The sequence below is a fragment of the Salmo salar genome, chromosome ssa20 (genome assembly GCF_905237065.1).
Source record: "Salmo salar chromosome ssa20, Ssal_v3.1, whole genome shotgun sequence".
NCBI classification, from domain to species: Eukaryota; Metazoa; Chordata; class Actinopteri; order Salmoniformes; family Salmonidae; genus Salmo; species Salmo salar.
In genome coordinates this window covers 30,651,227-30,665,642 of record NC_059461.1, presented here as the reverse complement: position 1 = coordinate 30,665,642, position 14,416 = coordinate 30,651,227, and the positions used below count along the sequence as shown (strand labels likewise).

Here is a 14,416-nt window from a genome sequence, read left to right as displayed (position 1 = left end):
CCATTGCACCATGACTGAGCACACCCACAATAAGATTATAGAACAGCTATTTCCAGGGTATCCCCATGGTAAATGTGCCTTTATTTGTGCTTTATAAAGTGCACTGTTGTTGGTGGTTTAATCATGGTTAATTAGTTCTGTAGAGTCCTTGAGTCCTTCTGTAGAGTCCTTGAACAAGCATACAGCCATGCGCGCACACCAGCCCCACAATACAGCCCCACAATACAGCCCCACAATACAGCCATACAATACAGCCACACAATACAGTCACACAATACAGCCACACAATACAGCCACACATACACACAAACATTCAGCATAAACCATTCAGCATAAAGCCCAGAAGCTTCAGCCATTGCATTAATCCGGCCCCGTTGTGAGTGTGTGTGTGGCGCTGTGTGTGTTTGTGTGTGCGTGCATGTGAGCATACGTGTTTGTTTCCGTCTCAAATGAATAGGGGCATTCCCAGACAAAAATATTTTCAGACATCAAGTTAAATGCCACTCCACGTTCCTCTTCCCTAGTCACAAACAGACCTCAGCACTCATGATTGGCAACCCCTTACAAAACATTGTATCCTTCGCTAAACTGTCATTCCATTTTACATCGTCATCCTCTCAACAACATCTCAGAGCCCAGCCATGCAGTGACAATTACATTGCTCTCTGTTACAAGATAGAGTCTAAACAACAGCTTCCAAGCAGTCTGTCTGCATGCATCCCTGCCTCCCTCCCCCCACTCCCCTTCCCTCTCCCTCCCTCTCCCTCCCCCCCTCTCCCCCCTTCCCTCTCTCCCCCTCCCCCCCCCTCCCTCCCCCCGCTCCCCCCACTCCCCTTCCCTCTCCCTCTCTCCCCCGCTCCCCTTCCCTCTCCCTCCCCCCCTTCCCTCTCTCCCCCCCGCTCCCCTTCCCTCTCCCTCTCTCCCCCCGCTCCCCTTCCCTCTCCCTCCCTCCCTCCCTCTCCCTCCCCCGGCTCCCCTTTCTCTCCCTCCCTCTCCCGCTCCCCTTCCCTCTCCCTCCCTCTCCAGTCATAGAACTGGGCATGGCGAGGGCAGACAGAGCTGCTGTGAGATGGAGAGATGAGAGGAAGGAAAAACATACTACTCTACATTTCCCTCAGTGACCCACATTCAGCAGCAGACACTTCCTGGTCACCCTCTCTCATCTCACCCCTTACCTCCCCTCCATACCTTGGCTGAATCTCCTTCCCCCCCTCACCCATGTCTGTCACGTCCCTCTCGATCCCCCTCTCCTGTTTTTCGGTGCTGCAGCAGGCTCTGAGGCTAGGGGTTTACTGCTTACTCATGGAAACGGGCAGAGATTCTGCTTAGGGGGCGCTTTGCTTACCGCTCAGGAGGGGAAGGCAGGAAGCCGTGACAATAACAAACTAGCAACAGTCTAGTCACTTACAGTACAACCACTGCACAGACGTACACACAGCTCACTGGCGTTAAACATTAAAAAAAAGTCTGAACTTCTGTTCTGGGTTACAGAATGTATTTGTGTCTCTTAACAACTCTCCCTACTGGACAAAAGGCAAAAGAAGAAAACATTTACACAAGGAGGCGTTTAAAAAAACAAAAAAAACATTGTGTCAGAATATTGATGTCAAAGACACTGTGCTCCAATCCCCCCCCCCAGACAGACAGACACAGCCCCCCGCCCCCCCAGACAGACAGACACAGCCCCCCGCCCCAGACAGGCAGACACAGCACCCCACCCCCCCAGACAGACAGACACAGCCCCCCGCCCCCCAGACAGACAGACACAGCCCCCGCCCCCCAGACAGACAGACACAGCCCCCACCCCCCCCCCAGACAGACAGACACAGCCCCCGCCCCCCCAGACAGACAGACACAGCCCCCCGCCCCCCAGACAGACAGACACAGCCCCCCGCCCCCCCAGACAGACAGACACAGCCCCCCCCCCAGACAGACAGACACAGCCCCCCCCCCAGACAGACAGACACAGCCCCCCCCCAGACAGACAGACACAGCCCCCCGCCCAGACAGACACACCGACCCCCGCCCCCCCAGACAGACAGACACAGCCCCCCGCCCAGACAGACACACAGCCCCCCGCCCAGACAGACAGACACAGCCCCCCGCCCCAGACAGACAGACACAGCCCCCCCGCCCCAGACAGACAGACACAGCCCCCCGCCCCAGACAGACAGACACAGCCCCCCCCCCAGACAGACAGACAGACACACAGCCCCCCAGACAGATAGACAGACAGACACAGCCCCCCCCAGACAGACAGACACAGCCCCCCGCCCCAGACTGACAGACACAGCCCCCGCCCCAGACAGACAGACACAGCCCCCCGCCCCAGACAGACAGACACAGCCCCCCGCCCACACAGACAGACACAGCCCCCGCCCACACAGACAGACACAGCCCCCGCCCAGACAGACAGACACAGCCCCCCCCCCAGACAGACACAGCCCCCCCCCCAGACAGAGACACAGCCCCCGCCCAGACAGACAGACACAGCCCCCCGCCCCAGACAGACAGACACAGCCCCCCGCCCCAGACAGACAGACAGCCCCCCGCCCAGACAGACAGACACAGCCCCCCGCCCCGACAGACAGACACAGCCCCCCGCCCAGACAGACAGACACAGCCCCCCGCCCCAGACAGACAGACACAGCCCCCCGCCCCAGACAGACAGACAGCCCCCCGCCCCAGACAGACAGACACAGCCCCCGCCCCAGACAGACAGACACAGCCCCCCCGCCCCAGACAGACAGACACAGCCCCCCGCCCCAGACAGACAGACACAGCCCCCCGCCCCAGACAGACAGACACAGCCCCCCGCCCCAGACAGACAGACACAGCCCCCCGCCCCAGACAGACACAGCCCCCCGACAGAACACAGCCCCCCCCAGACAGACACAGCCCCCGCCCCAGACAGACACACGCCCCCGCCCCACAGACAGACACAGCCCCCCCGCCCCAGACAGACAGACACAGCCCCCCCGCCCCAGACAGACAGACACAGCCCCCCGCCCCAGACAGACAGCACAGCCCCCCGCCCCAGACAGACACAGCCCCGCCCCCAGACAGACACACAGCCCCCCCCCCAGACAGACACACACAAACAGTCATTATGAAACCTGGGCCTGGCACATTAATGACCTGCATGAAACACTGTTCCCTTTATACTTTGAAGTACAAAGGAAGTGAGAGAAGAGAGAGATGGGGAGGGACAGAGGTCTGTGAATAGGGCTGAATAACTGTGTAACCAACGGTTATGGATGAAGACCATCATGAAATGGTTATTATGGTGACCACGGTCATTTGGCTGGCCCATCACCCAAAATTCCATGACCCTCACAGCCCTATCTGTAAACCACTGTTATCCTTTCTCCACCATTCTGAGCTAATAAAAAGTCAACATTGAGGAGTGTGTGAGTTTAGTTAAGAAACACAAGGAGAGCAAAGGAGATGAATCAGCCAGCTATAGCAGCCAAAGCCATCGAGGCGTGACTCCAGGCGGTGTCCCAAAGGAGAGTCATCAGAAACACACAGGACTGCCTGTTACCAAACAGGCCTATATATACCCACAACACCGTGCTACTCATGCAGACTAAATCCATTCATTAAGTCACCACTTGTCATTTGCTGTTGAAAAACAGCTCAGTCTCCGATAAAATGAAAGTGGTTAAACCTGGTTCACAGAAGCCATGACGTTGTTATGGGGGAGTAAAACAAATGTCCTTGACAATCACATCATAGGCTATAACGTTTCCAAGTTTTCAAAGGTTGGATACCTTAAACAGGAAGTGTGTCTTCCTTCCTGTTCCTGGTCTACTTCCTGATGTCTACATCCTGGTTGGAGACAAGAGTGAAGCACCCTGTGCCATCAGACAGAGACACAGAGACAGAGACACAGAGACAGAGACACAGAGACAGAGACACAGAGACAGAGACACAGAGACAGAGACACAGAGACAGAGACAGAGACACAGAGACAGACACAGAGACACAGAGACAGACACAGAGACACAGAGACAGATACAGAGACACAGAGACAGACACAGAGACAGACACAGAGACAGACACAGAGACAGACACAACCATGTTCTCTCTGTCAGGGACAACACACACACTGTTACAACATAGGCCTAACAGCCTGTGGTTTAAAGTTGTCCTTAGGGGCACAGATCTAGGATAAGCTAACCCTCCACATATACTAACTGTAACTAGTATTTAACTGTAACTTGTAACTAGTATATAACTGTTGAAAATGCTAAACTGATGTTAGATCAGTGCCTGGGGCAACTTCATTCTTCTCCCACATGAGATATATCCCTTCAGAGCTAGCCAAGAAGGCCAGGGTTATGTACAGTACATGGGGTTATGTAAGATCTATACTGTATAATAATAGCTGAATAAGACTATTCACCATTGTCAGTCATTATGTGATCACCATCCATATGATCTGTGACAGTCCACATTATGATTGATTACGTGTTTTCAATCAATCAACCAATTATCTATTCACAAACAGGTGGGTCTGAGCAGAGCACAATGACAACAGAGGGAGATAAGACAGATATACACTGACTATACAAAACATTAGGAACACCTTCCTAATATTGAGTCCCCGTCCCCATCCCCCTTTTTGCCCTCAGAACAGCCTACATTAGTCAGGACATGGACTCTACAAGGTGTCGGAAGCGTTCCACAGGGATGCTGGCCCATGTTGACTCCAATGCTTCCCACAGTTGTGTCAAGTTGGCTGGATGTCCTTTGGGTGGTGGACCATTCTTGATACACACAGGAAACTGTTGAGCGTGAAAAACCCAGCAACGTTGCAGTTCTTGACACAAACCGGTGTGCCTGGCACCTACTACCATACCCTGTTCAAAAGGCACTTACATTTTATGTCTTGCCCATTTCGCCCTCTGAGTGGCACATACACAATCCATGTCTCAATTGTCTCAAGGCTTAAATATCCTTCTTTAACCTGTCTCCTCTCCTTCATCTACACTGATTGAGGTGGATTTAACAAGTGACATCAATAAGGGATCATAGCTTTCACCTGGATTTCACCTGGTCAGTCTATGTCATGGAAAGAGCCGGTGTTCTTAATGTTCTGTACACTCAGTGTACAGCATAGTAGTGCCGTAGGCCTATAGATCTCCAGCTTGACTTGTTGTGGTCCTGTTTGTTCTATGTACATTTTAGGAGTGGCAAAGTAGCTCCTTGCTCCTGTTTCAGAGCAGAGTTGTGGTGTTCTCTCTCTGTTGAACAATAGCTCAGATCCCACTACTTCACTAGATTAGACAGGCTAATCTGGTGGCTACTGCTCTGAAATAGACAGGAATGCAGCCTCAGATTGTACTCCTATCTTTAGGCTGGTGCTCTCTCTTACTTTCTCACTCTCACGCTGCTGGGAACATTTCTTAATCACATTCAGTGTTTGGAGAGCTGTCATGGAACTGAACAGAGCTCAGAGCTCCCAATGAACCCACAGTAGAAACACACAGTCCCAATGCCAAACGCAGCAGAAACACACAGTTCCCTTTCTCAAAACACTCTGTACAACCCTACAATCACACACAGTGTTCTGGGCTTGTATACAATGTGGCAGAGTATGAAGTGGAAGAGTGGAGAGAGAGTGTGTGTGTGGGTGTGGCGCACGTGCATGCGTGCGTGCGTGCATACTTGCATTAGTATACATGCGTGCCTGTAAGTGTGTGTACGTGTATGCAGTGTATACTATTTGAGCATGTGTACTGAGTGCAGAGTATCCTGTTTGAATGGGAGAGGTTGCTGATTTCCCAGAGACAGAGGGAGTCCAACTACAAATACAATCTGTGCCCTTTCCTACTTCTGGCATGTGACCCAATGTCCAAGGGATGACATCACGAGGAGTTTGGCCATTGAAGTCCAGAGTTTGGGAATGAAAACAGCAGACCGTAGAGATGAGCGTATAGATAGTGCTGTAAACTGAGCCTTCTCATCTGATAGTACTTCTACTTTCTAATTCTAGCATGACTGGAAAAGCCAGAACGACTCGCCATTATCTGCATACAATACTGAAAGAATGTGAGGAATCTGCTTTGTTTTGTTAAATTGCTTCTGCCATGTGTTTGCTGAGATGCATTGGAATACTGGGATGACTCAGCAAGTTGAAATGACATTACATTCAAACCAGCTGTATAATCTGATTTTCTTGGTACTCAAGACAGTGTTGTAGCACAGCTTCGCCAGGCCCTACCACACGGTCGGAGTTCGAGCCGACAGACAGACAGACAGACAGACAGACACACACACACACACACACACACACACACACACCTGTCCCAGTTCACACCTACCAGGCAGTCTCTCTGTAGGGTCTTCATCAGGGCATTGTAGGTGTCAGCGTCGAAGTAGAGCCCTTCATGCATGTCCTGGAAGTCCAGGTCCTTGTAGACGGGACAGGCCTTCTCCCTCTCCTTCCTGGAGGCACGTCTCTTGTAGGTGGAGCCCTTTAGATCGTACTTGTAGTTCATCTTGACAGAGCGCGGCAGCACGTTGTTCATCACCACCAGCCGGATGTTGACGCCTCCAGACTGGATGCAGTACAGACCGTAGAACTTAGGCAACAGTGTGCGTGGGTTCTGGTTCAGGTTCTGTGTGTGGATGTGGGGAGAGAGGTGGATTGCAGTTAGTAGATTATTAAGGTTCTGGATTGGTTAGAGTTCACATAGCTCTGAATACTCAGTTAACCATTCATCCCAAACCTTAAACCTCAGTATTATTCCACTGTTTAAAAGGCCTGAGACTAGGTTTGCAACCTAAATTGAACCCTAAATCCTATATAGTGCACTACTTATAAACAGAGCCCCATGGGCCCTGGTCAAAAGTAGTGCACTATATAGGTAACGCAGACCAGGTTGGGTAAGTTACTCACCATGTAGTAACCTGGGAGTAGTTTCTGGAGAAACTCTGCCTCTTTGTGCTGAACGGTTTTGATTATGAACTCGTCATCGCTGGTCAGGTAGAACAGAGAGCCGCTGGCCCCGGGATTGGACAGCTCAATCAGAGGCTCATTACAGATGGAGTACTGAGGAGAAAAACAACAACACAACTGGTTTAATATGCCTGTAAAAACAACACATAACTGGTTTAATTTGCCTGTAAAAACAACACATAACTGGTTTAATTTGCCTGTAAAAACAACACATAACTGGTTTAATTTGCCTGTAAAAACAACACAACTGGTTTCATATGCCTGTAAAAACAACACAACTGGTTTCATATGCCTGTAAAAACAACACAACACAACTGGTTTAATATGCCTGTAAAAACAACACAACACAACTGGTTTAATATGCCTGTAAAAACAACACAACCAACTGGTTTAATATGCCTGTAAAAACAACACAACTGGTTTAATATGCCTGTAAAAACAACACAACACAACTGGTTTAATATGCCTGTAAAAACAACACAACTGGTTTAATATGCCTGTAAAAACAACACAACACAACTGGTTTAATATGCCTGTAAAAACAACACAACTGGTTTAATATGCCTGTAAAAACAACACAACACAACTGGTTTAATATGCCTGTAAAAACAACACAACTGGTTTAATATGCCTGTAAAAACAACACAACTGGTTTAATATGCCTGTAAAAACAACACAACTGGTTTAATATGCCTGTAAAAACAACACAACTGGTTTAATATGCCTGTAAAAACAACACAACACAACTGGTTTAATATGCCTGTAAAAACAACAAAACAATACAACCGGTGAGGTACAGTATGCCTGTACAACCATAACCTAGTCTCAGATCTGTTTGTGCTGCCTCAATCAAGTCCTGTGGTCATTGAACGAGCTGCCTAATCCTGGGAAACATCCTCATGAAAACAAGGTTCTCGCCTGATTTATAAACCACAACTTATACCATGGACAACCACCTAACACACCGCCGTTGTTTATTGTGTGGTTAAGAAATAACATGTTGTATTCCAGTTGGGGTGGTCTGGAACACAAACATACTGTTTCATTCATTCAAAGATGCTTGTGTGGCTTTTCTAGCACGTTTATTTCATTAACACTCACTCACCCCCACACCCTCCCCCTTACCTCACCCCCCTACCACTCACACACACTTACCTCACACACACACACACTACTTCACACACACACACACACCCCGACCTCACACACACACACACACCCACACCCTCCCACTTACCTCACCCCCTACCACTCACACACACTTACCTCACACACACACTTACCTCACACACACACACACACACACACACACACACACACACACACACACACACACACACACACACACACACACACCCCCGACCTCACACACACACACACACCCCCGACCTCACACACACACACACACACACACACACACACACACACACACACACACACACACACACACACACACACACACACACACACACACACACACACACACACACACACACACACACACACCGACCTCACACACACACACACACCCCGACCTCACACACACACACACCCGACCTCACACACACACCCCCGACCTCACACACACACACACACACACACCCCGACCTCACACACACACACACACCCGACCTCACACACACACACACACACCCCGACCTCACACACACACACACCCCGACCTCACACACACACACACCCGACCTCACACACACACCCCCGACCTCACACACACACACCCCGACCTCACACACACACACACACACACCCCGACCTCACACACACACACACACACAACCCCGACCTCACACACACACACACACACACACACACACACACCCCGACCTCACACACACACACACACACACCCCGACCTCACACACACACACACACCCCCGACCTCACACACACACACACACACACACACACACACACACACACACACACACACCCCGACCTCACACACACACCCCGACCTCACACACACACACACACACACACACACACACGACCTCACACACACACACACACACACACACACACCCCGACCTCACACACACACACACCCGACCTCACACACACACACACACACACCCCGACCTCACACACACACACACACCCCGACCTCACACACACACACACACCCCGACCTCACACACACACACACACACACACACACACCCACACACACACACACACACACACACACACACACACACACACACACACACACCCGACCTCACACACACACCCCCGACCTCACACACACACACACCCCCCATGTAAGGCCAGCAATAAGCCTCAGGGCACGGGTGAATGTATTGTTTCCACCAGCATGTGTGTGTGTTTATCAGTTGTACCTTCACAAACAAAGCCCATGTCTGTACACAAAATAACATTTGCAGTTTAGTTTACATGAGATGAGCCTCTGGCAATAGAGCCCACATACAACAACCCTTTCAACAACATATTTTGTGTTGTTCTCCATATGAACAGAAAAGCCCTAGTCTAACAGAACCCCTTCTGTGTGGAAATCAAAGGAATAGGGGAAGTCAGTGAGGAAAGGCAGTAGTGCTGTGTTCATTAAACACTAAGGTTTAATGATACGTGCAGTAGAAGGGAAACAGCACTGTGTATTCTGATGGAGAGAGAGAGAGAGAGAAAGCATGGGGTTCTCCACAGACTGATGGCAGTCTGCAATCACGTTGAGCCCACAGCACAAACACATCCGCAATTTATCTGCATTTGCATTCAGGAGCCTGGGGGGTAGAGTGTGTGTCTGTGTGTGTGTGCGCGAGTGCGTGCGTGTGTGTGCTGTCTTAATTAAGCTGATTTGTTGCTCCGGTCTCTGAATAAATGCATAATAAACACAAGGACACACATTAAGACAGTGTTTGCTTCACCCTTCAGTCTCTCTCCCTCTTCCAGTCTGACCCTCTCTGACTTTCACTCTTTCTTTGCCTGTCGTGTAGCCTTTTGTCTGCTAGCAATGATTACAGATCATAAATGCAGAACATGGCAGGGCATTCATAAGAGCTGTGGTGAGGCTGGGTGCAACAGCCTTGAAGTAAAGAGTGTAAATCCAAAACCTCAAGTTATGGGCATAATAGAAAAGAATGGTAGAAAAGAATTTCAAATGATAAATAAAGTGTGAGTGGAATAATATATAGATAACAGATCATGCAGTGAATAGCTGGGCCTGCTCCGGCATACAGTATGATATATGTATATATACACTGTATATTCCGTATGGTAGTGCTGCATATTGAAACTCTGACGTATTCTCCTCTGCTCTACCTGTTCTAGTGATAATGACAGCAGAATACTAGAGAGTGGTAATGACTTTGACCTGAAGGGCCACTCTCTCTGACATGCCTCCTGAGTTGGATCGGTCAGCAAGGGGTTAACTCCTGATACACGCACACCCTCTGGGAAATTACAGCCTGATTTCATTTCAGGGGGGATACAATTAAACCCATCATTATGAAAGCATGCTCAATTAGCATGACCATTCTCTCACCCCCAGCTCAACCACCACCACCACCACCACCACTGCTGGATACGTAGAACAGGGTAAAACCCCTGCTCTCACAGGGTGGCAGGTAGTCTAGCGGTTAAGAGCTTGATGTGGAAATTCTTACTGAGGGACACTAAAAGTCAATCTTAATTGAATCATCCTTTATTTGTCAGCGTGCTGAAGAGATTCCAACAAACTTAATGCACCATAGTGAATGTCTGTCAGAAGCTCTGCTAGGGCAGTCCCAGCAGCTGTCTTATATACAGCTATACACAGACAAGTTATATTTGTATGATTTAGCATAATTAATTAATCATTACCGTTTTGTTTCATTCATATCACCGACCAATACTGGTTCATAACATGTGACAGACCAATACCTCACAAGGCTTCTACTCTCTAAGCTGAGACCTTGAAACTGAGATATATTTTGTTCTCAAAACAAGGTCTTGGCGTACTGCCAAATTACAGCTACTGATAGTGAGGATTTGTTCAGTCAGCCACTTCCATGAACACAGATATTGGTTTATAGAACAGCACATGAATAGAACACATACATTTGTTATAAGAAAAGCACATGTATAAAACTTCACCACAAGCTCAACAGGTCGCTGGTTCGAATCCCCGAGCCGACTAGGTGAAAAATCTCTCGATGTGCCCTTGAGCAAGGCACTTAACTGTAATTGCTTCGGTAAGTCACTCTGGATAAAAGCGTCTGATAAATTACTAAAATGTTTACATGTAAATGTATAAAATACACTTTAGCCACCACTGATCCCAATGAATTTATTGTAGAAAGCTACTGTACATGATAGGTAGGATGAACTCTAACCTATGGGATGTGTCTCGATCAGGTGCAGTGCTTAGACCTACCAGGTAGTCATCTGGTTTGATCCCGAAGAGCTCTCGGAAGTAGCGGAAGGCCAGCGGGGCGTAGGTTTTGAAGCGGAAGTCTGGGTAGTGGTGCGCCGGTGTCAGGTTGCTCCCTTCACTGATGGAAACAAGACCAACCGGACAACAGACACAGAACAGTTAGAATATCCTCACAAACACAAGCAAGTAAGTTTGGACAAAGCCTTCCAAAGAAATCTCAGCTGATCAGTTTACTAATGTAGAAAACTAGCACTATTACTGATGTAGACTGACATTTTGCAAACAAATATCACACAGCCTCAGCAAAGGGGAGGGCTATAACTAGAACACAGTCTTCATGTCAGAGCATTCAGCCCAGTCAGTTCCAGTCAGCGTGGCATGAAGTAACGCGACACGCCTCTGTGTGTATTGACATTAATACAGTAACCCATGATGGCAAGCCAGATGAAATGGTATTCCAGTGGCACGCAGCCCTGTTTAGAGGTCAGAGCCTGGAGAGCGAGAACGGCTCTGATTACCCTAAACAATACTCATACAACACAATACAACACCATAAAACACCTTACAACACCACACCACAATACAATACCTTACAACACAATAAAACACCACACAACACCACACCATAAAACACAATACAACACCACACAAGAGACTTGCACTATAATGATATGAGCTCCGTGTCCAATGAAAGAGAGACTACAAAACACACATTTCTGTTTTCCTTTCTTTCTCTCTCTACTATATGAGACACTGGCATGGCTCACGTAAAGACTGACCCAGTTTAACATGAGCCTGTAGCTGTGCCAGGTGGAACAGAACACAGGGGGTCTGCTGGGTGATTAGCTTAGCTCCAGATGCTCCTAGAAATCTTTTAGAGAATAACAACTCCCCAAATGCACACTGCACCCTAAATCCATTAACAGTGGGTTAAACAAGGCTGTGTTTTCCAGGGCATCTCAACACCAAGCTGCTTTTGAAACCAGGTTTTTGGATTCTGACTTGGCTAAGATGTTGAGCCGCACCGCAGTGCATTCACTCAGCAACAGGATAAACTACAACCTGGCTCTGCTGTGTAACACAATAGTTGTGATTATCAGCCTACTGAATGAAATCACGCTGCTCATGTAGGGTGTGTGGGCAGCAAGGAGAATGACCTCCAGCTGCGCAGAGCTATGTGCTGCCTGCTGTGAGTGTAAGGCTTCATATTAGAACCATTTAGACGAAGGAGAACACAACTGCACACAACTATGACAGTGTCTTTCATAGCGTACTTTTAGAGGAAATACGACTAGACAAGTTACACCAGATAAACAATGTGAGAGTCAGAAAATGTCTGAGAAATACAGGCATCCAAAGCCAGCCTGGGGCTCCTGAGTGGCGCAGCGGTCTAAGGCACTGCATCTCAGTGCTAGAGGCATCACTACAGACCCTGGTTCGATTCCAGGCTGTATCACAACCGGCCGTGATTGGGAGTCCCATAGGGCGGCGCATAATTGGCCCAGCGTCGTCCGGGTTAGGGTTTGGACGGGGTAGGCCATCATTGTAAATAAGAATTTGTTGGTAACTGACTTGTCTAGTTAAATAAAAATAAAACAAGTGGAGTGAAGGGAACCCCTGGAGATGAGGGAAGTGGAGTGAAGGGAACCCCTGGAGATGAGGGAAGTGGAGGAGGACCACCTCTGAGCACTCTCTGCCGGTCACTCAGTCCTGTGTCTCTCAGTGGAGAGAGAGAGCGATAGAGGGGGAGGGAAAGAGAGAAAGAGATTGAGACAATAACTACGGCTGTCCTGTTACTGAATGCGTGTAGTTACGTCGCCTGTAGTCGCATCATGGCTTAACCTTCCTCCACTGGTTATGTTGTGTTTGTTTTTCCTCCCTGGAGAGTCTGTTGTCTTTTCTAGCGGGGGTTAAAACACATGGTCTCTCCAGTGTTGTTATTGTCACCTGCCCTCTCAGTCAAAAGATGTCCATGAAGAGGAAATTACAACATATTACACGCTCTCTGTATGTTTGGCAAAACTCATTCATTTCAACATTCTGGGGTAGCTATTGCACCTGTGTCCAGTAGAGTCATTTACGTTACCCTGCAGTATATACACTGAGTATACAAAACATTAAGGACACCTGCTCTTTCCATGACATAGACTGACCAGGTGAATCCAGGTGAAAGCTATGATCCCTTATTGATGTCACTTGTTAAATCCACTTCAATCAGTGTAGATGAAGGAGAGGAGACAGGTTAAAGAATGATTTTTAAGCCTTGAGACAGATTGAATGGCACACATACACAGAGGGTAAATGGGCATGACAAAATATTTCAGTATCTTTGAACAGGGTATAGTAGTAGGTGCCAGGTGCATAAGATTGTCAAGAACTGCAACGTTGCTGGGTTTTTCACGCTCAACAGTTTCCTGTGTGTATCAAGAATGGTCCACCACCCAAAGGACATCCAGCCAAATTGACACAACTGTGGGAAGCATTGGAGTCAACATGGGATGCAAGTCAATATTTTCAGTGTATTTTGAAATTAGCATAACGGTGAAACTCAGTCTGTGAGTATAAACTGACAGCATTTGCATGTCGAAGGACAAAATTTGCATGTCCTGATGTGCCATTTGGAAAGTGACACACAGAAAGCATTTCCTAGTCCAAGTCTCTGCAGGGCTTGGAAGGGAAAGAGGCTGGCCAATCAAGAGGTTGAAATTCTTTGATGATTTACTGTTTTTCATTCGGGGAGAGGTTTGTTGAATATTTTGTTCATTTTGTTCAGGAACAGATTCTCTAGATCAGGAGCGTCAAACATATGGCCCGTGGGCCGGATCAGGTCCAATCCGGGCCGCGGGGGGTTTGAGTAAAAATACATAATAAAAATAATATTTTTTGGGGAGGGGTAAATGAAATCAGTATACTTAAAAATGACTAAAAACGAAACGAATCTGTGTAGACCTTTTTATGGACTTACATTCATACAGCATCTTGACTGTGTCCAGCTCGCTAATAATCACCCAAATGAAAGCTAGAGTCCAGGAGCATCTAAAATTCCAAAAACGATGGAT

The 14,416-nt window shown here is 48.3% G+C and overlaps 1 protein-coding gene across 5 annotated transcripts in view; it reads right to left on the bottom strand.

The window, feature by feature from the left end:
* Positions 1-14,416, bottom strand: part of LOC106580411 (phosphatidylinositol 4-phosphate 5-kinase type-1 beta) — an 82,651-nt gene that overhangs the window by 20,956 nt on the left and 47,279 nt on the right. For all 5 annotated transcript variants that reach the window (XM_045703210.1, XM_045703206.1, XM_045703208.1 and 2 more), the window contains 3 exons: positions 11,358-11,475; positions 6,908-7,060; positions 6,330-6,626 (listed from right to left, as the gene is read on the bottom strand). In XM_045703210.1, the coding sequence (XP_045559166.1) occupies positions 6,330-6,626; positions 6,908-7,060; positions 11,358-11,475 (568 nt within the window). The remainder of the gene's footprint in view (positions 1-6,329; positions 6,627-6,907; positions 7,061-11,357; positions 11,476-14,416) is intronic.